This window comes from Diadema antillarum, unplaced genomic scaffold (assembly GCF_040938485.1).
Source record: "Diadema antillarum isolate AM-2024a unplaced genomic scaffold, OU_Dant_1.0 scf00000036, whole genome shotgun sequence".
Taxonomy (NCBI): Eukaryota; Metazoa; Echinodermata; class Echinoidea; order Diadematoida; family Diadematidae; genus Diadema; species Diadema antillarum.
In genome coordinates this window covers 3751382-3774898 of record NW_027270925.1, presented here as the reverse complement: position 1 = coordinate 3774898, position 23517 = coordinate 3751382, and the positions used below count along the sequence as shown (strand labels likewise).

The window sequence follows — 23517 nt, the reverse complement described above, 5'->3', positions numbered from 1 at the left end:
TTACATGTGGAATGCATTCATCTAAACTTCTCAAATATAATCACAATGTGCTTTCAGGACTATTATAGAAGTTGAATATATAAAAGACATGTGTATATATTAGAAATTTCTACTAATCCAGATTAAATGCTTCTTTTCTAATCTTTTTTTTTCTTTCTTTTTTTCCTTAGTGATGAAATAAAACAAGGCCTGATATCAAAATGTGCACAACACTACTTGGCAAAGAGCATTTACAATATGATTTGATGTAGATCTACTTCCAATTTTGATGGCAGCATTAAAGGGATGAGGGATGGTCTACTTTTGGTTGAGATGGGGGCTGAGATGGAGATTTTGTAAAATAATGAGAACCCTGTTATGAAATATTAAAGAGTAAACAATACCAAGAGGAATTCCAAATTTATTTGTTAAAAATTGGTTATGAAAAGGCTGAGATGTACAAGAACAAAGAGGTCCTAACAAAGGTGGCACCCACTTCTAATTACAATGTATTATCATTCTGTGTCACTTTTTAAAAAAATTTCTCGGCCGTTTCAAAACCAAGAACTTTAATCAAACAAACTTCAAATTACTCTAAGAATTTGATGCTCTTTCATATTTCATAAGTTTTTATTTGCTTGCAAAAAGTTAAAGTCTGAATCTCCATCTCAACCAAAACTATACTGTACCATGCCTTTGAGACTCACAGTTACAAGCCGCATACTAGTAGTTCATGGAAATTGATCCTGTTATTTCCTTTGAAGCCCAAACGCCAACATTTTGATCCTGTCAGATTGGAATGTCTTTTGTTTTTGTTTTTATGGGGGGGCAACAAAAGGGAAGTGAACTTTGCCTTTCTTCATCAGATGGAGGAAAATATGTGACATGTTAGTCAGAAAAAAAAAAGAAAACTGCACGTTGAAGTGCTTACAAAGAGAAAATTTCACAAAGTAACAGTTGGTGAATCTGAAGGGAAATAGCATAGAGCATGTTTTTTCTTTTCTAGTTTAAGATATAAAAAAATAGTATGTAGCTTAAAGGAACGAACATAAGTAAAATGTTTCAATCCAAACGCCAAGTACAAGAAGTAGTGAAAAGAAAATGTACTGGTCAAGATGTATGTTTTGCCAGGTTTCTTTCACATGTGCCATAATTGTCATGATGTTGGTAATACTGTAATATATGTTAGCTATTCAGGGCCCCAGCAATGTATTCTGGTACTTGGAATAAGGGAAAGTATTAGAGAGAAATACCGGTACCCATGCATTTTGGAGAGGTGATTTTTTTTTTCCCTTCATTGAGAGACGAGTATTCAGTGCAGATATCTTATCACACTGGTCTGCAGAACACAAAAATAATATCAGACTAAAAGTAGATTTTTAAAAATTTGGCAGTCACCATTCTAATTTAGTTGTACATTGACGAAAGTTCAATGCAACAGCATACAGTCATAATTAGCTAGGATATGTAACCACAAATTGTTGAAAAGATAGAGATATTGACATATTGCTTAAAGAGAACATTCTGTTTTTCTAACTGGTGTAACGTTTGTGATGCTGGACACATTATAGTATAAGTCACATTTTAAAAAAAAATTGAGGCTATCAATGCAGTTAATGTAGTCAGCGCAATTTGTATTGTTTTTCAAACTCTTTGGATGTATGTCACAGAGATTTGTTCATGAAAGACATTTTCATTGAGGACTCATTCTTTTCTAATGCTTTTAATCATTTAAGAAGATTGCTTTCAGATGGATTTTTTTGTTTGTTTTTAGATGTCCGCAAATGGAGACTGAGGTTCTTTACCTTTCAAAACGAAAAAACGAAATACTGTGGAAGAGAAATAATTATATATATTTTGCAGGATTCAAGCATGTTCTTACTGTGTATGGTATTCTAATCAGCATTTTGGTAACCAGCAACATAGATGTCAAGTGCTGCTATTCTAGTAAATGTACGATAATGGCAAATCATTGCTTTAAAAAAGAGACATTGCCTCGTTTACTGTTTACTGTATTTCATTCGTGAACGCTGTTTGAGACGGTGGTTGCGGGCGTGTGCACATTGTGTAGTACGTTTTGTTGGTTGACTGGGAATTTAGAGTGTTGGTGATAACTGAAATTATTTTTTTTTTCACAAATTTGTGATAATATCGAAAAAAAATCGAATTGCAAACAAACAAGTTGTTACATGTCTGCTCCAAGGACATAGAACTTGGCCAAGGATCAATATAATCTGCAATATAGACTCGATGATATAACCGACTTAATGATGGGAAGGGAAAATGAGGCTGTTATTGCATTGTACGCATTTCACTTCTACTTCCTTTTCGCTTCTTGTTTTCTCTTTTGAGGGTGATATTTGCCTTACTTTTTCACACAAATCCGGGATACATAATAAAATTTTTATGTCGCCGACTAAGTGTGCGTTCCAAACAACGTTCATGTAAACAATCAGCCATCACAAAAGAAACATTTAGTATAAGTCTTCTGCAGGAGAATAAATCAAAATAAAATGCAAACACCTCGCCTTAGAACATTACAAAAGTAAAAGTGATTTCGTGCCTTTCCCTTGCAGGGCTCCGTTTCAGGGCCTGAGAATGCAAACTATATAGCATTATGAATTCCAAAGCATTCTCGGGGGAAGGGGTGAGTATGCAGGATGGGAGATTTGGTATCGTAATTTTTCCCAGTAACACGTGATTTGTTATCACGGTTTCCATGACAACCATTTCCGAACATAGTAAACAATTTATATATAACTCTTAGGTTTCATTGTTAAACATAGATTAGTTAGATTGATACATTTTACACACACACACAAAATGTTTCGACACTTTCGTACGTTTTACAATTATGAATATTTGAAATTTTCAGGGAGTGACGTAATGATGATCAGTTGCCATGGTAACAACACTACTGATTTTTTTTTTCTTTTTTTTTTTGGGGGGGGGGGGGAAGAAACACATTTCAGTCATATCAGGGTGCCACAAAGGGTTTTGCAGTCAGCTATCCAACCTGTCCATTGACTTCGCCAATTATGTATGATAAATACCTACACGCACTATACCATGTACAATGGGCTTACGCTATACATTCGATTTTTCGTTCAAAATGCGCGTCCGGTAAAAATACATCGTCCCATTTAGGATAACATAAAACGAGTTATCTTTCGCCTTATCTTGTAATTTCTTTGCTGCATAAGATATCAGAATATATGTTATATTTCGGAAAAATAAAAACTTTTGAATAGATTGATTTAGGTAGTTTAAAAAAACTTTGAAATATTGGTAGATTTTACAAAGTACAATTTTGAGTAAATCAAGTTTTTATGTTTCATTGCGCCATATATGTGCGTGTAAAAATTCGACATTCAAATGCATATTAGTCAGGTTCTAAACTTGAAATGGAAGATAACACATTTCTAGTTTGAAAGGTACTTATCAACCATTACTTATTTCGGTAAAAAAATAAAAATCGTGATTTTTTACATTCTTTCAAATTTTGTGCTAAAAAAGGCATTTTTCTGCAAAAACACGCTTGACATCCGGCCGTACGCTAAACTTGAGTATTTTTGCAAGACTTTCAGCTGGAAAACTTAGCATTAACAAATTTTGCCGTCCAAAGTAAAAAAAATCGTCTTGGCTGGCCTACTATACATCCATCTTCAAATACAGGGGTCTTAATGGAGATTTATTCTTTTCTGGTCTTTTATGTTCGCATTTATTGTCTGCCAGATCTGAAAATAAATCAATCTACTGTAATAAACCTTTGATCATGTCATTAGATGGCCCTAAAACCAATCAAGGTAATATCATTGTTAATAACCTCGTCTATGAGAAACTGACATGCAAACACGAAAACAAGCCAGTGCTGGAGGTTTTAAGAAAGAACAAAAAAATATTCTGAAGGACACAATATACATTTCCTGTTGATAAGAGGTCCTTTCAATCTACACGCAATCAAGCCATATTTTGATCACATTCTTCATTGTAAAATATATAAAAAAGTGAAATCAACAGTGATAAGCTTTACTCCATATTTACCACATGGTTGCAATCTCAAGAAAGCCAAAAAAGAGTATTCTGAATTATGCAGTTATCGCAACAGATGTATGAATTTCACTCAGAGACTATAAATCTTACAAAACTCTTAAAGTCCAGCTACACTAAACTTCCTAGAGAGCAGTGTCATCAAATATCTAAATTTTTATGGTCAGAGAGACACTCTGGTGAAGCATTTACAACGTACCTATCTAATCACTGTTACAAAGTTCAGACTACCAAGGTACTCTATCCATTTTTTAACATAGCCAATTTGAAAATGGGGGGGGGGGGGATGTCCAGCCTGCCATGTTGAAACTAAAAGCAATTTTCTTTGTGTGTGTATGTGTGTTTTTACTATGAAATAGTATGATTTGATGCATACTTTATTAAGTATTTTATTTTGTAAGTTGGTAGATATAAGAAAAAAAAAAACTTGCCCAAATTTGGCAAACAAAAAGTTCTAATGCCATCTTTATTTTTTCACTTTTCCCCCCTTCAAACCCATGAAGTCAACCATACAGAAATGCAAAGATAATCACTGTTAATGCAATAAATGAACTTTAATTTCATTTCAGCAACTTTTCAACACCGGCAGTATGAGAAGAAGTCCCAATGCAATGCACCAGCACTCGATCGAAACAAGTTTGCTCCTCCAGTGTATTCAAGCATGCGAACCAACATGTCCTGTTTATTCAAATTATTGTGTTTTACCAAGCCCTTGAATTACAAGTGATTTTCTATATCCTTTTTTCATCTTAGGACTTCCTTTATGGGCAAGTAAAATTTATGTCTGGGCAGGTGTTCTGCAGCAATTTTAAAATCTGCTTGCCCAAACAGGCAAGTGGTTTCACTTTGGAAAAAAAAAAATTATGTAGCACCCTTCTAACTACAGAGTGTCGCATTGTCACATTCATAATATCATGTTGTTTGTGCTCTATTGTACAAATGATGAAAATCATGTACAATTGTAGGAACACGTTGTATAAGAATTCATGTATAAGAAATAAAAAGATTATTTAGAGCTGTAATGAGTGTTCAGTGGACTATGACAGTCAAAAATGGAAGATGAAAGCATTTTCTAATCAGCCCCTGAAATTAGTGGTTCATCTGAAATGTTGACATTCTATTGATCATTCAATTTATCATTCTATGGACAGTGCTCATAATTACAACTTTTGTACAACCAATTCTAATCAGTTAGAATTGATTGTACCAGGGCCTGACACATTATGATCACATTTAGTCTCCACAGTAAATTCATTTGTAATGGCACTAGCCTCCCCATGATTTGTTGACCCTTTGTGCCCTGATGACATACAATTTGTAGTGTATCAAATATTTGATATCCTGTAATTTATTTTCCTAGAACCAATGTATAACCATTTCACATCAGCTGTAATTCTGCTTCTTTCCCCCTTATCTTTCTCTAGCTTGAAAGCTACAGATAGCCACAAGAATACTAATATCACCAGTAACCTTGTATTGTACTGCAACCCTCCCCCCCCCCCAAAAAAAAAAAAAATAATAATAATAATAAAATAAAATAAAATAAAAAATAAAATAAAATAAAAATGAACAAATGCTATCAGGTAACCACAAAAATGTTGATCCTCCTAAACAGATCTCGAGCAGTAATATAATTTCAATAAGTAGCTGCTAAATAGTCACCTGCTTATTGATATGATCACAAAAATGAATTCTGAATACTAATCAAGGGCATACAATGACCTAACAAACAATACACTTTTATTGCAGGAATCATCCTTTTCCTTTCCAATCTGGATATTCCAATTTCATGAAATGCTTAATCTCAGTATTCATGATGGCCGCATAGACTTTGAAGAACTACTGGATACTGCTAAACCTGAAGGAAATCACTGGTCTGCATGTCTACAGCTACAGTACATGACATATGTGTAACTCATATTTGGAAGTATCATTAAGCTTATTTTCAATTTCACTCTTTTTTTTTAATGGTCATTTTCTAAACCTGTTCGGGTTTCATCAGGACAGCCCCAAGGCATGGTCTTTGGCCCATTGCTATTTCTAACATTAAAAACCTCCCTGATACAACAAGGTCTACCACTTTTGCTCTCGATTGTCTCATCAAGACCTATGAGGACTGAGCAGCACTTTAAAAAGATCTGTGCATCCTTGACAAGTGGTAGGAGAAATGGCAAATGAAATGAATGCCCGATTAATGTAATCTCATGTGGTTCACAAGGTAGTCTCGCCTAATCCATCACACCTGTAACCTCTCCCTGGCCATCAACTTGAGTCAGTATCCAATCATGAATACTTTAGAGTTACTTTATCAGATAACCTGAAATGGTATAATGGAATAGACACATAGCTATATCTACATCCAAAGTACCGGTAAGTAGCATAATCAGTTTCCTATATTGTACTTCCAACATAAAAGCTGTGCAACACACTAAGAAACCTAAACTCCAAGCACACAAGAGCCATGTATGCTCTCACTTTAGAGTACCAAAGTACTGCAGAGACTCCAACCCCAAGCACCTTCTGATCTGGAGATTCTCCCGCCCGAAACCCCTAGCAAACGGGAGACTCCAAGTTGATGTGTGCGAAGCGCGAAGTTCCTAGGATTCTACATGTTCTCTGGTGCTATCTAAGGCTTATTTTTTCAACATACGATAGAAATAAGTAAGAAATCCTTTCCACCGGGAGACACAGAGCCAGGGCGGGAGAAATCAAATCTCAAACGGGAGAACGGGAGATTGTGCAAATATGGGCTTTCGGCGGGAGATCTCCCGTCGAAAACGGGAGAGTTGGAGTCTCTGGTACTGTACTCTGAATGGGAACCCTTCATGCAATGAAATACCAACAAGATCCCAGCCGCACAAAGTAGGGCAGCCACATTTATCTGCAATAATACACTACATAATTAGTGTCACTACAAATGAATGGCAGTCCTCAACTTGCAGAATGATAAAGGATCTCAAACCCCATCCATATCCTGCATGATGCAAACTCATCAGATTACCAACATTCCACAATGCTGAAACATGGCATCATTGATCATTGACCTTATCCCATATGTTGGATGACCATGAGTCCATAGCACTAACTCAGCACAAACCCACAAATAACAAGAGGAATGTATCACCCCACGGTCAACGCTACCTTTGGGGCTAATGTACTTTGTATCCATGTCATTATCTTAAATTCTGCAAACCCAAATTCCACCAAAAACACATGTAACACTTAATGGCTCATTCCAATGACTCACAAAAATTTGAACCAAATCGGATATCAAATCCAGAAGTTCTGATATTAACATCAACTATCATTTCATTGTTCAAAACAACTTGCTCTTTGAGATCATCTATAAACTGTAATTCACAATTGCAACAATCTGAAACGGATGTTACTACTACTAGACCCCTAGAACTAGTCTATTTGCTAGCAATCTACTATTGTGATATGTATCTTTATGTAAAGTAAGCTGTCCAGAATCTGACCACTTACGCTTTTCTGCAATATCTATTCTACTAAAATAACTCATTAAAAAAAATTTTTTTTTAATCTATGAATTAATACTATCTATAGAGTAATTAACCCTGTTTGCAACAGGGTGCCTATTTGCAGCAGGGACTGTTTCATTAATTGATGAAAAGGTCCAATCAGGTGTCACTTCCCATAACACTTGCGAGTAACTCCTGCTTGTATTCTAAAGTGGGACTAGCACATACCATGATGTTCATTTAGTAGCTGTTCTATTGATGAATGAAACTGCCCTTGCCACAAATAGGCACCCCGTCACAAACAGGGCTGATTATTCTACAATGCATGTTAAGCATATTACACTACTTAACTTTTACCGCAATGCTGACTTTGTTATTATACATCAAAGAATTTCAGAAAATCCAAAAATATATCACTAAGATACTGGACCAGAATGAGACCGCCCACAGACTGAACGCAAGCAGGCGCTATGCACGTTCAATGTTTGGAAAACGCATACAAGGGCTGCTGAAGTTGTGCCTCATCATATCTTGTTGGCGCAAGGTTGTTCACTAGAGACGTTGTGGCACCCTATCAGTTGGTGGTCAAATTACATCAAGTTGGCACAACAAGTCTGCATACAACCCCTGTAGTTAGTCATTGCATCAGCAAGTATGGAGGTTTTGTTTTTCTTAAATTGCATTTTTGCTTGCGATATTAACCCGTTGAGGATGAGTCCCGAGTATACTCAGGCAGGTGTCTATGGGAAATGCGTGTTGTAGCAAAATCAAACTGTCCTAAACGGGTTAAAGCGAAAAACTTGCCAAAAAAAAACCAAACACCATATATTCAAAAATAATTTTTAGTGTTTTTACGGCGACCCTGATTCTTATAATCTTAACATTAGATTTAAAAGCCCCCTAGCCCCCCCCCCCCCTTCGTTTTGATAACAAGGCGCTGATTTTGCAAATTTGATGGTGAAATTTGGGATCTTTGATGGATTTTTGGCGGTGACTAAGGGATTTTCCTGTTGCGAATGACGATGCTACTGTAGGTATTACCGGTACGAGCCTATAATGTAATACCTAACAACTCACCGAATGGCAAACAGGACGACAGGGCTGAAGTAAGGTACCACCAGCAGGAATGGTAGCCGACCGTATGACAGTAGTGTATGGGCTGTAGAAAGCACCAGGGCACCAGTAGAGGTGAATGAAAATCCGACTACTGTTGGAATGTGAAATACGCGTACCTCGGCACGATGACAAAGGCGGAGAATGTAGTGCGCACCTGTCTCGTGCCGGCGCACAAAGAAAGTTCGCGTGGCTGTTGCCAGAATGCTGAGTTGTCAGACAGCATAATTGACGGCAGCCAGACAGTAAAGATACAGAAATATTGGAAACCGCTACATTTAGCCCCCTTCCAGATCGCTAGTGGAGGAGTCATTGAAGACGAAGACTAGAAATGAGCGATCGATTGTAAGAAATGTGAAGGAAGTAGGGGTTGAAAATTTCACGTGTTGAAGTATCTGTATTGAACGTAATGGGCTGGCCAGTGTACGTGCTTACCGCCAGTGCGTGCCGTTCGTGTTGGCAGCTCGTGCTGCGGTTGTGCACGTGTTGGCTGCTGCAGTGGTGTAGGCTGCCGCAGTGTCGTCTGCTGCGGTGGTGTGGTGAGCGGGACGCTCAGTGTATCCGCCGGAGTCCTGGCAGGGGCAAGCATAGGCTGCTGCCGCGGTGTGGTGAGCTGGACGCTCGGTGTGCTCGCCGGGCTCCTGGCAGGGACAGGCGTAGGCTGCTGCCGCGGTGTGGTGGGCGGAGCGCTCGTGGCTGTCTCCCTCCTGGCGTTGACCTCCAGAGTGGGATGCTTGGGATCACGCGTGGAGTTGTGTGGACGAGCGGGAGCGTGGGATGTGGTGTTCCGTTTGCGTTTGCGTCGAAGATTGCGACGCGGGCCAAAGTCGGGTGTGAACGAGCGCTCTCCGAGAATGGTGACGGGGGGCTTCATCTCCGCCTGTAAATGAAGTGTAGGCGGGGGCTTCGTCTTGTTGGGGGGTGAAGGAGGGCGGGCGCTGACTTCGGCTGCGGTGACGGTCGAGGGGTGTGTATCGTGTTCGACAGCCCGGTGATGTCGATCCGAAGTGGGAGATCGGCGACCAGTTGTGTCGCTGCCAGAGGGGCTCGTCGCCGCTAATCTCTGACTGGGGCTGGGCTGTTTCCCTGGCGTGTTGGAAGTGATTGGACTTTTTCGCCGCGAGCAGGGTGAGCAGCACGTCGCCAAACTTCCAATGGAAGTAGCACTCACTGCCAGCGTGTCGGATTTGGGAAGGGGTTCGCTTCCGCGGCGCGCTGCGCGGCCCACCTCCATGGCCGCGGTTGCCGCCTCTGGACCGCTGACGAGGACGAGGACGGTATTTCCGTTGCGAACGGCGTGACGTTCGCTGAGACCGTCGTTCGTCCATGCGTGCTACCAGTATGAACAGCTGCTCTGTTAGCAGCAGGACCTGCGCCGTGAGGTTCGCTATGACGTCCGCCGGGGGGCTGGTGGTAGCCATTGTATTCGTCGAAGTGAAGGGTGAGAATGTAGAATGAGACGTGAAGTTGGCCCTATACGATCACGTCGGGGTCACCAATGTAGGTATTACCGGTACGGGCCTATAATGTAATACCTAACAACTCACCGAATGGCAAACAGGACGACAGGGCTGAAGTAAGGTACCACCAGCAGGAATGGTAGCCGACCGTATGACAGTAGTGTATGGGCTGTAGAAAGCACCAGGGCACCAGTAGAGGTGAATGAAAATCCGACTACTGTTGGAATGTGAAATACGCGTACCTCGGCACGATGACAAAGGCGGAGAATGTAGTGCGCACCTGTCTCGTGCCGGCGCACAAAGAAAGTTCGCGTGGCTGTTGCCAGAATGATGAGTTGTCAGACAGCATAATTGACGGCAGCCAGACAGTAAAGATACAGAAATATTGGAAACCGCTACATTTAGCCCCCTTCCAGATCGCTAGTGGAGGAGTCATTGAAGACGAAGACTAGAAATGAGCGATCGATTGTAAGAAATGTGAAGGAAGTAGGGGTTGAAAATTTCACGTGTTGAAGTATCTGTATTGAACGTAATGGGCTGGCCAGTGTACGTGCTTACCGCCAGTGCGTGCCGTTCGTGTTGGCAGCTCGTGCTGCGGTTGTGCACATGTTGGCTGCTGCAGTGGTGTAGGCTGCCGCAGTGTCGTCTGCTGCGGTGGTGTGGTGAGCGGGACGCTCAGTGTATCCGCCGGAGTCCTGGCAGGGGCAAGCATAGGCTGCTGCCGCGGTGTGGTGAGCTGGACGCTCGGTGTGCTCGCCGGGCTCCTGGCAGGGACAGGCGTAGGCTGCTGCCGCGGTGTGGTGGGCGGAGCGCTCGTGGCTGTCTCCCTCCTGGCGTTGACCTCCAGAGTGGGATGCTTGGGATCACGCGTGGAGTTGTGTGGACGAGCGGGAGCGTGGGATGTGGTGTTCCGTTTGCGTTTGCGTCGAAGATTGCGACGCGGGCCAAAGTCGGGTGTGAACGAGCGCTCTCCGAGAATGGTGACGGGGGGCTTCATCTCCGCCTGTAAATGAAGTGTAGGCGGGGGCTTCGTCTTGTTGGGGGGTGAAGGAGGGCGGGCGCTGACTTCGGCTGCGGTGACGGTCGAGGGGTGTGTATCGTGTTCGACAGCCCGGTGATGTCGATCCGAAGTGGGAGATCGGCGACCAGTTGTGTCGCTGCCAGAGGGGCTCGTCGCCGCTAATCTCTGACTGGGGCTGGGCTGTTTCCCTGGCGTGTTGGAAGTGATTGGACTTTTTCGCCGCGAGCAGGGTGAGCAGCACTGCCGGGCGGCGTCGCCAAACTTCCAATGGAAGTAGCACTCACTGCCAGCGTGTCGGATTTGGGAAGGGGTTCGCTTCCGCGGCGCGCTGCGCGGCCCACCTCCATGGCCGCGGTTGCCGCCTCTGGACCGCTGACGAGGACGAGGACGGTATTTCCGTTGCGAACGGCGTGACGTTCGCTGAGACCGTCGTTCGTCCATGCGTGCTACCAGTATGAACAGCTGCTCTGTTAGCAGCAGGACCTGCGCCGTGAGGTTCGCTATGACGTCCGCCGGGGGGCTGGTGGTAGCCATTGTATTCGTCGAAGTGAAGGGTGAGAATGTAGAATGAGACGTGAAGTTGGCCCTATACGATCACGTCGGGGTCACCAATGTAGGTATTACCGGTACGGGCCTATAATGTAATACCTAACAACTCACCGAATGGCAAACAGGACGACAGGGCTGAAGTAAGGTACCACCAGCAGGAATGGTAGCCGACCGTATGACAGTAGTGTATGGGCTGTAGAAAGCACCAGGGCACCAGTAGAGGTGAATGAAAATCCGACTACTGTTGGAATGTGAAATACGCGTACCTCGGCACGATGACAAAGGCGGAGAATGTAGTGCGCACCTGTCTCGTGCCGGCGCACAAAGAAAGTTCGCGTGGCTGTTGCCAGAATGATGAGTTGTCAGACAGCATAATTGACGGCAGCCAGACAGTAAAGATACAGAAATATTGGAAACCGCTACACTACTATTGCTAGTTCAGTGTGTGAAGTAATTTGATTTGTTAATTGTGTGTGTTGTGACAACGCCAACAGAGACAAAGAGTCAGATTCTGGCAGGTAACTGGATTTTGAATGGCTTATTCTAACAGGAACTTGGAGCTATTGTAAAAAACTAATGTACAAATTATTATGTATGGCAAATTGAATGACGTTAGACACACACACAGCACACACGAAAGACATAAAGAGGCAGACACAAGCACACACAAATAAAATTTATTTCTCAAGGACTGCACATCTACTGGTACGGTAGCCGGCAGTGCAGTGGTAGGCCTAACAATATGTAACATTATAAACAAGTTAGATGGACAAGTAAGTAGCCAACAAGCAGACAAGGCAAGGGTAAACTATTATACGGATACCCGATGAGTCCCAGTCATTGAGACGCGTAATGTAAAGTGCGTCTGGTTTGACAATGACGCGCCTACATAAACAGTTGTTTGTAAGTGAGGAGCTGTGCGTGAATGCGTATTCAAAGTAAAATAAGTAAGTCAGTACGCGAGAGTCTAAGTATCCGGACACCCAACCCCCCATCCTACATTGATGCATCGGTGTCAACAAATAATTTATGGCAAAACTGTGTCTGTATTAAATGTCCATCACATTGCATCCTACTGTGTAACATTAACTCCTATTTTGTAATCTTCTAAAACTACAGCCTACGGCTAGTGTTACACCATAATCTAAATTAATGTAATTTCTTTTATTGTCATGATTTATATAGTAAATTAGGCCTATAAACGTTACACTGATCTTCATGATGCCCACTGGCACTGCACTGTCACTGCACTGATCAGCTCACGAACGCGAACGAACGAAACAGTAAATTTTACAGAATACAGTAACGTTACTGCCACAATCGACAGATCGATCAAAACATAATAAAACTTGACATGGAAAATGTGACGCGTACATGACATATCTCTTGGAATATGCAGTATTTTAACACCTATCTTACCGATATGATTTCTTCTTCTTCGTCATCCATCGCAGCCGCTAAAGGATGGACATCATCCTCTGGTTTGTCGCTATTCTGGTCGACATTGTTGATGGTGGGTGTTTCTGAATTTTCTGCCATGTTGGAAAGTTGACGTGACCAATCATAGATGAAACTCCATAAATTGCAGATCTTAGAAACAAATATTAAATCTTATCCTTCATGAACATGTTTAAGGAAGATAATAATATTTTATTGACATCAAAAATTAAATTTAGGATATTTTATGTTTTTTATTTCATCGTTGATGAGTTATATCTCTAAATTCATAACAGATAAATAATAACGTTGTCGTCTGCTTTGTTCACACCTACTGGAACTCCATTTTGACCTTGTGCTATGTTTTTTCGTTCTGAAAAGGAGCTTGCATTAATAATTTTCCGTACAAATTCATAACATAATCATGTCTGCTCCAGGTTCAAGCTCTACGCAAGGTAGAATTTCCTTTGTTGCGTGTAATTTACCGGTATTTAGTTGTTCCACATTATATGACGTAGATGGGCAGTCCCATATGCTCAGTTTTGTGTTAGTGTGTATGTCAATAGACAATTGAGAGAGTGATCCTTTCAGAGAATGATACATGATCATAGTAATTTTAAGTTTGGTGCAATTCTTATTTCAATTCAGTTCAATTTATTTAGATCCAAAAGTCAAGCATACATCAGAGTTAACATAAAGCATTGTAATATACAATATACAGACACTAACTAGTCTACCAACTAGACCTCTAGTAGTTTAGATCTATTATTTATCATCTAAATTTACATTATTAGCAAATGACTATGTTCATACGCTCTAATAAGCTGATCATGCTAATGAAGAATTTCATTAGGATTGATATATTCTTTATGAGAATCTCAGATTATGTAAGACAATGAAATTTTGACTTGCTCTTCATTTTCTTAATTGGAAGTTATTTGAGATACATGTATAATCTAACATAAAATAATGTTCCTTGTTTTGGTATTGTTTCTTTGTTTTATAACCTTGCATTTTATTTACAAAGAAGGCCAGCCTCATGCATGCTGGCCTCAATGACATGTGCAAGCTTTGTCAATGCATTCACTTTACCTGAAGTTGTAGACTCAGAGACTCCGACCCCAAGCACCTTCAAATCAGGAGATTCTCCCGTCTGAAACACCTAGCAAACGGGAGACTCCAACTTGATGTGCGCGATGCGCACACTACATGCCACGTACGCACCAAAGATTATAAAAGTGCACGGAAGCACCATATCGATCCCGTGTGTACACTCTGTGCATGCGTTTTATGATCTATGTATGTGTACGTAGGTGGGGGGGGGGGCAGTAGGTAGAGCACCTAGCTTGCTCTTCAATCGCAGCGTTGACGCTCGTCCAAAAAAGAGGTTCTTATTTTGCTCGACCTAATTGGGATCCCCTTGGATATAGGGATATGAAAATCTAATTCCATGTTTTGAAAGGTGTTTGGATGGGAGAAAGATAGTTTCAAGCGGGAGAATGGGAGAATTTGCGAAAATTGGCTTTCGGCGGGAGGGTTCCTGGAGTGTCTTTAGACTGTCTAGACTCAAATGACATTAGATTTCTTGTGCAATGATTGTTGCTTCATCATGCTAAAAATGTAATCTGTGCTATGGTTTTGTTCTGTTTTGGAGGTCATTAACTAGTTATGACCTGTACCTGCAGCCTCAGGCAAGTACGGGTAGTATCAGAAAACTTGAAAACACAAATCATGCTAGATGTTCTACATGTGGTCAATATGATGGGATAGTAATCATGCTTCAAATTGATGCAAACTGAAATGAACAGGGAACATGACAGGGATTGGCAAAAATTTGGGCAGTTCTAAAGACTTAAATCTAAATTTAAGTGTAGTTTTCTTGCTGAAGTTGTTGAATCCATGTTTGTATCAGTTGGAAAACTTCTAGAGCCTCATCCTTTTAGGAACTTGCCACATTTATTGGAGTAGCATGATATTGCGCATCTTCATGACGGTTCCTCCACAAGATGCTGCAGTTTTTCTCAGTGGTAAAAAAGAAAAGCAAATTCAGTGTGCGTTTGATGTACTATAGATTCATTTTTAATGTATGTAAGATTCATTTGTTGGTTATCTTCTACTTAAAGCTTTTAAGGTGAAGCCAAAGTAGTGATATAAACAAGGAACAATGACCACTGTAGAAAAAAAAAAGTTTGTTGTAACTTAATAGCATTTGTTTGTTTGTTTGTCTCTAATATACAGTGCAGCAGAACCACAACAGGATGGCCATTTTAGAAGACCTGCAGGAGAAGAAAAAGAGAATGAGAATGCAGTCGACTGGACCAGGAAGGTGGGCAGTACAATAATGACAGCGAGTGAAGTAGTTGTTGCAAATCTATCTAGTTGGCATTTTTTTTTATGAGGGGGTGGGGGGTGGGGGTGGGGCCTAATTTCATATTCTATTATGTGTTGTCTTTCAATTTGTACTCAAATTTCATGTAAATGTTTTGGTGCCAAACAATGCCTGGTTTTATTATTCTTATAACTCTTAAAAGTTATGCAACAATGTTAGGATTTTAAAAAAACCTGGTGGCTTGTGTATTAAGTCTATGGAGATTTCAGAATTCAGTATGGAACGGGTTAAAGTGAATTTAATTTTAAAGTGAATGAGCTGCAAAAGCGAGGATGATCAAAGAAAATGTGGGAGAGACAAGGTGGAGGAGGAGCTTGGAAAAGTTGGCTTGAGGAAGGATGAGGCCCTAAAGCTGGTGAGATGGCAAGGAGGTATGAGAGCTGGTACCGTTAGAGTAGAGATGTAAATCCAGCCACCCTGTTAGTTTTGGACAGAAATGGATGAATGCTAAATGATGAGAAATTATGCAAAAACTAGTCATGCCTTTCAGATAGTTTAAGATAAATATGATCTGTATATTACTCTCATGAGGACATATTATTGATACCAAATTTACTATTCATCCACAGATACACAGCCTGAATGAATAAATGAATAAATGAATAAAAGAATCCAGAGGTGTTTTTATCCAGTCAGCATGAATATGTATTGCAAATGCTTTGGCAAATCCTATGGTATCATTTAGATTTAAATCTGTTTGAATTGGCTGTTATAATCAAATATTAGTAATGTAGGTCTTTATTACATTTAAGTGTTGTACTTGTACAGCTTTCATTGCCAACATCTGATATGTCCTCCCAAGTAAATGTGTACTGTATTATCTTGTCTCTCCATGTATTTAAAAAAAAGCATCAGCCATTAGAAATGCAGTGATGTATTCATTCTTACATTGCAGATTTCTGAAATTGATTTTGTGGTTTGTCTCATTGTTTGTACTTGAGATTTAATTTTTGCTGCACATGACTGATTATCAACTCACTTTCACTCAAAGCCTTTTTTTTCTTTTACCTTTCTGAATAGCTCATCATCTCTTCCTATGAAGGATAGCACCATGAGGGTGAGTATTAATCTTGTATTCAAGACAACTGCATGTAAAAGAGAGGTTTAATATGCACTGTTTACTTACATACAAAATTGTATATTTATATATTCATATATTTATATATTTATTTGTTTATGTATTTATATACACATCAGGACTTGACGCTAACTTTTTTGTCATGTGGCCCGTTTGAGCCACTAAAAGCTTTCAATCTGAAATTTTGATGGTCTGAAAAAGATATGTAGTGGCCAGAAATAAAAGCAAAAGTAACAACCTACTTTCAACCTTGGTTGCCCAATCGGGCCATCAAAAGATAAATTTGATGGCCCAATGCAAATCTTTAGTGGGCCCGGGCAACCGGGCCACCACTAATGTCGAGCCCTATATACTTTGTATATAAAATTTGTCTATCTTGACTTTACGTCTTCCCTCTCTCATCAATCATTGACAGGTGTACATGTATGTTTGATCTGAAATATTTGTATCCAGCTTCTACTCAAAGTAAGAACTCTTCATTTGTCATTCATCTTTAAATTTCATATTGTGTCAATCCTTTTCTACTTTATACACCCCATTTCTCATACGCATAGATGACTAGAGAGGAGGCCCACTCTTCTGCGTTGAAGCAACAACAGGCTCTGCAGGTAAAAACCAAAATATGGGTAGTATAATGACTTTCTAGACCATTCTGATAGTACTGGCACATTTGGGATGTCTTGCATTTTGTCAGTCTGTCATGGGTTTAAGTTTATGCTTGTTATGGAGATGTCCCTCATATATTGTGCATAATATGACTCAGCAAACAAAAAATCTCCTATCAATGCAAATGAACAAAATAGGACCAAAATAAAAGAGATATCTAAACCTACGACATGAAATGAGCAATGACATATAGAATCGTAATAAAAAGTTAATGGGGATGGTATAGTTTTGGTTGAGTTTAGGGATTCAGATATTAACTTTTTGCAAGATACTTAGAAACCACTCATGAAATATTAAAGAGCACACAAAATTCTAAAAGGGAATTCAAAGTTTATTTGGTGAAATTTGGTTTTGAAATGGCTGAGATATCCAAAAACAAAGGAGAACAAAGTGGTACTGATAAAGGGTAGGCAGGTCCCTCCTTTTATTAGGACCTCTTTGGCTTTGAATATCTCAGCCATTTCAGGACTTATCCAGTTTTTTCAAATACCTCAGTTACGTGTCGATTCCGAGAGAAGGTCTGCAATGACCTGTATCTGCACATGCTCAGGTTGCAACTGTGAACTGGCGGATAGGTGTGAATTATATTCTGACAACATCACCCAATTGCCATTGTCTTAATATTACATGTGTCTAATCATACATGGGGGATATGCAAAATCTAACATCAAGTGTGAAACGAAATGTCTATTCGTTCTTTTTTATTCCTCTTTTGAGCTGGAAAATTTTGAAGAGACACCTCGCAATTCAAAAATGCAAATCTGCAAGATACTTTAAAGTGTCATGTTTGAATATCAAACCATGCTTGGAAGCTTTTCATATCATGAAAGGGTGTGACAGAAATCCATACAGTCATTAATGGCCTTATATGTTTCAAGGCAGCACATACAGTTGAACCTCTCGTATCCAGACAAGTCGGGACCGCGGCTCATCCGGATAAGGGATTTGGCCGGATACGGGAGACTCAATGCTTTATACATGTACATACACATACACATGTACTGATGTAGCCCATTGTAGTACCACATGTAGTAATGTGTATACTGCAACCTTTTCATTGTTACATTTAGGGATGTTTGGGGATGTTAAAATGTCTGAAGGTAAGCAATTTGGAAGGAAATTTGATGTAATGTATGTTAATCATGTTGGAAGTAATATGGAATTCATGTGTGTTTGTGTAGGAGTTCTCAAGGAGTTGGGAATCCCCCTTTCCTCAGGTAATTATTAAAAAAAAAATCATGGCGAGATTGCGTCCGTATAATAGAGAGATCCGGATAAAGGGAGGCCGGATAAGAGAGGTTCAACTGTACTTTAAAAAGTACAAGAAAGTAAATTGTAAGTATTCATATTTTGTCTTTTTGTAGAGAGAGGGTGAGAATTTTGTATATAATGCATCTTCAGCTTCAAACAAACATTAATTATTCATAACTCTCAGCTATTTATCCAAAGGATCAATAGATTTGTGCTAAGCATCAGTGTCTGTTAATGGACTGTGTGATGAATTTGTAATAATGGTGATGCTGTAAGCCAGATTAATCAGTGCTGATCACATAAAGAACACTATCAGGCTTACATAAATGTGATGTCCTTGTTAAGAAGAAAGTTCGTGATATTTCTTGGTTTTTTCTCTTTCTCTTCTCCTACAGCATGCACACGAAAACTCCTCTGCATACTTCATCACCCAAGACTCTTCGTTTGGCAACCTGATTCTCCCCGTGATCCCCCGACTGCCGGCCCCTCCAGAATAGCGCCATCACGGAGCATCGCAATGTCAACTGATGCGTTGAAGACTGCCATCTTTCATCTTTGTCCACTTATCAAACTTTCTGTGGCAACTGGCCGAGAGAGGAAAAGAGTTGAAAAGTAACTATAGTGCTCAGGAGGCTGAGGGAAATCCCAATCATCTCCATCGCAGCATCCTCTACACAAGATCAGTGAAGTGATAGCCCCCTCTACAGAAGATCAGGGCATGGGTGAAGTGATGGCCCCCTCTATGTTGCCTTCCTCATTTCATATCTATTTGTAAAAAGAGATGTTCAACTACTGTACACTGTATTGAACAAGGGAGAGAGAGAAAAAACCAAAAAACACTAGCACACTTGAAAATTGCATGATGTGTGTGTTCCATATGGACACACGATTCTAAATGCTCATAGATGAACTAAACCCCATTGGTTAGTTATATGTTGTCTAATGCATGTACAAGAAAAGAGAAACGACCAGAGTGCAAAGAGAGAGAGAGAGAGAACATGTACGACATATATTTTTCGAGTCTAAATTTTCGCGAATCGGGAATTTCGTGCGTGGTTAAATAGTGTGTGTGTGTGTGTGTGTGTGTGTGAGTGTGTGCGCTTGTTTGTGTCTGTGAGTATCATTTGCATAGCATCATGTACACCTTAAAGGTTAAGACAATGCTTCTCAGCCATTTTCAACCCAGGGCCCACTTTAGCTCAGACAAATTTCTTCCAAGCCCAGTTAGATATAATACAAATATACTTTGTTTATTTTTTGGCTGACGTCGGGGCCCACCCTAGAGAGAGCATCACGGCCCACTGGTTGAGAAGCGGGGTTCTAAAGGTACATGTAAAGCAGCCTATTTTCCTCCTGCTTTCCCTCACAAAGGAAGACCCCCTTACCATGCTTTACCTCCTCCCCCCATTTCCACCTGTCAAATTAAATTCCCCCCAGTTTGTGTGTTCAGCAGAAGTATGATGCCAAATGTGATCCAAGGGGCTTATGTGATTACATGACATTTGCTCCTCCGACACTTGCTCTGGTCTTTGCTTTCTCCGAGGACTTTTGTAGGGTTAGCATACCTGCCAACCCTGAGACTTAATAAATCTGAACAAGCAAAGAAAAATTATTTAAGAATCTGAACTTTCATAAATTTGATATACTTTACTATTAACAGATATTTCCAACAAATCCGAACACAATGAAATTAATACATTTTCTTTCAGTGAAAAATCTGAATATTCAGATTAAAACTGAACAGTTGGCAGGTATGGGTTAGGGTTGTGATAGGGTTTTAGCTTTAGTTCCATGTGATGATTAGCATTAGGGTTAGGATTATGTTTTGGGGTAGGTTTTGTGTTTGGCATTCATAGCATACAGATATTTCATTGGAGCAATTGTCGCAGGAGCAAATGTCATGGCAAAAGAAGAGGGTGCCAGCATACTATAAAAGTGGATATTTTCGCACGAGTAATTTTTCGCGCTCGGCCGGGTAAGATTTTGTGTGTTTTTAATTCCGCGGAATCAGGACATGAACTACTGGAACATATGGCATGCAAAAATATTTGTGTGCCTTCATTTTTGCGCTAGCGTATGGTTGCGCGAAATGCGCGGAAATTTCCACTTTTACAGTACTTCTTTTGGGACCATTGTGAAACAGAGTCCTGTAAAACCAGAAACATTCTAGAATTGCAACTGGCATTCAGTGCATCGTGTAGACAAAAACATTTGCACGCATTTAACTTTCGCCTATCTTGGCTCCTCATGAAATTTGTGAAAGTTTCATGCATGCTAAAAAGTTTTGGCTTTACAGCAGTTGTCTCAGAACCAGTGCAGCAGTGAGAGCTGGGGGGGGGGGGGGGGGGGGGGTAACGAAAACAGACCTCCAGTTGAGGAAACTATGTTATCTTTAAGCACTTCATAAACTAATTTATGAAGATTTTGTGATCATTGTTTATACACTTAAAATGATTTCAGCTGCCATGGCAATGTCTCTCATCCTAGCAGCTGATTGGTTGTCAGTAAGCTGTTGCCATGGTTACTGCACTTCTTGTTTCTTGTGATCATTTCTAGTACAGAGTGGAATTAGGCCTAGATATAATTCTGATTTTATTGTTCTTGTAATGGAAACATGTCACATTTGTGTCATGTTATATTGTACTTGTACATTTGACTTGATCATAGACATTATATACCTCAGGTTTTTTTGTACCTGTAGTCCCAGACATGCAACACTGCGTGTGGTCTTTGTCAAATAATGGTTTGCGAGAGCTATTCATGGGGCAAGTTGAACATTCCTGTCAATAGCCTTTAAAGTGAATGAAGAATTGTTCATTTGTTTTCACCATGAAATCTTTCATTCCTCACAGCTGAAGAAACAAAATTAGCAAGTATAAAAGACTGCTTCGAGGAATTGTGCTGTACCGTATACTAAGTTCACATGCATTTTCATGCAACCAACTTGTAAGAATAGGCTACTTTTATGAGTATTGCTTGCAAATTGGAATCCTCTATATTTTGGTGCAGTTAAAGCTACAGAAATGCAATCTTTAGAAATTAAGTGTTTGAATAGCCGTGCTCCGAGTGCTAGATTTGAATAGTTTCAGCCTGCTCAGATGAAATTGGAATTGCTGTGGGAAAAAAAAAAATTATGAATTTGTAATTGAGTAGGTGAATCTGATAAATCAATTGAATTTAGCAGGACGATGAAATACCATTGGCGCACTATACAACAATACCTTGCATTATTCCTTCCACCATTACATATAGCATGCTATCAAAGAACTATAGATGTATTGAAATAGATAAAAATGAGCTACATTATTACTGCCTATGTTTTATTATTTAATCCTTAGCTGTGTGTTGGTTTGACTGTCTAGGGGCCTACTCCATAAAGAGTTGTGATTGATTTTACGTTCAATCTTTATGAAACAGGCCCCAGAGTTTGAAATAAGCCACACTTCATACTTTGCGGAAGATCAATGAATATTAGCAAGGAAATGGGCCTGTTTCAGGTTTCATGAGCATTCTTTATTATGGAGAAGGCATTTGAATTCAGATAGAGATGTCACAAAAATTGTATCTTATATCTGAACCAACACTGCACACAAGCAGCATTGTACGTACATGTAGAGTGTCGTATTTTTTTTTTCTTTGTAATAAAATGATGTGATGCTTCACAAACACTTATTAAATGTGCTTTGGCAACTTTCTTATGCAGTGTGATGTGATGACCGGTGCTAAAATTGCCTTTAACAAAATCTGCGAGTGTGTGTACACTTCAGGAAACATCCTTATTATCCTGTTCCATACTGAATTCTGAAATTCCCATAGACTTAATATGCAGGCCACCAGGTTCCCGTATGGAACGGGTTAACAGAATTGGAGCATTCTGAGGGCTGAAAAGGTATATTTTTAGAGGAAAAATAGTGTTTTGACCTTTGACATGTGTGTAGTAATACAACTTGGGAAAAACACTGTTTTCCATGAAACCTGCAGTATTTTTGGCCAAAAAGGTCCAAAATACTGCAAAAAAGTAACAATCGGTATCCTCGATAGTCCTTACCTGGGCTCCTATATCAACATCACTGCTCTATTGTCATACATTGTGTTAATTGGGGTGCTACAAATCAACATGCCTGCCAAGTTTCATAGTTGGGCAAGTAGAAATAAGCCAGTTCAGATTTTCAGTTTGCACTGGAGCAGAAAAACGCCTGTTGCATTTTAAATTCACTGAGATATAAGCTTATGTGAAATAAAGATCATTTATGTAATCCTTATACATCAATTGTAAATTTTGCTTCCCAGTAAATCCACCTGACAGCAAGCCTGGCAGTTGGCAATAGGAAAAGAAAAAAATTGTTACAATGTGTACTGCCTTAAATGCAAAAAAAAAAACAACAACAATAACAACAGCAACAACAAACAAATAAACAAGTGAAGTGAAATGAATATTTCCTAAAGTGATAATTGACAGACTATTGTAGTCACTGGTCTCTGCAAGTTCATTCTTTCCTTTAAAATCAATTCTATAAATTGTCAAGTTGGTCAAGCGTATGCACTATATCACTTTGAAAATGAGTGAAGTACTTAGTAACCAACTGAGAAAAATGAAAGGTCATTTGTACCAATATGCACTTGAGCTAACTCCAAACTGGCTTAACTCCAAACTGGCTTCTTCAACTGTAAATCAGATTCTGTGTTTGCCTAAAAGACCATTCCAAAGGGAATGGAAATCCAATGAAGTGTATTTACCAGGTAGTGTAATGCCCTGGATCACGCGCGTGTGCGTGCATGCGTGTGTGTGTGTGTAGATATATATATATATATATATATATATATATATATATATATATATATATATATATATATATATATATATATATATATATATATATTATATATCTTTATATATGTTCTATATATTCTACATAGATATAGATATAATAGATATAGGTATAAACACTAAACCTGTTCTAGTGACCACCTGCCCTGCCCATAGCAACCAAATGGAAATATTCCTGAAAAAAAAATGTGCTGTTAAAGGTGCATAGTCCCGG

General features: G+C 39.7%; 2 protein-coding genes across 2 annotated transcripts in view; one reads left to right on the top strand and one right to left on the bottom strand.

Moving 5' to 3' along the window:
• Positions 1-13201, bottom strand: part of LOC139745382 (sorting nexin-7-like) — a 37143-nt gene extending 23942 nt beyond the window's left edge. Inside the window, exon 1 of the mRNA XM_071655779.1 lies at positions 13074-13201. Coding sequence (XP_071511880.1) covers positions 13074-13193 — 120 coding nt within the window. The 5' untranslated portion in view covers positions 13194-13201. The remainder of the gene's footprint in view (positions 1-13073) is intronic.
• Positions 13202-13407: 206 nt separating this feature from the next.
• Positions 13408-18972, top strand: LOC139708323 (SOSS complex subunit C-like). Its single transcript, XM_071620290.1, has 5 exons — positions 13408-13546; positions 15330-15417; positions 16501-16537; positions 17113-17166; positions 18871-18972. Exons 1-5 carry the CDS (start codon positions 13516-13518, stop codon positions 18970-18972), a joined length of 312 nt encoding a protein of 103 aa, XP_071476391.1. The 5' UTR covers positions 13408-13515.
• The last annotated feature ends 4545 nt before the right edge of the window (positions 18973-23517 follow it).

Excerpts from the sequence above, each read along its gene's own strand:
- LOC139708323 (XM_071620290.1), top strand. The coding sequence starts at position 13,516 with ATGTCTGCTCCAGGTTCAAGCTCTACGCAAG. Across the intron at positions 15,418-16,500 it reads CAGTCGACTGGACCAGGAAG|CTCATCATCTCTTCCTATGA; the intron begins GTGGGCAGTACA and ends CTTTCTGAATAG. Across the intron at positions 17,167-18,870 it reads AGCAACAACAGGCTCTGCAG|CATGCACACGAAAACTCCTC; the intron begins GTAAAAACCAAA and ends CTTCTCCTACAG.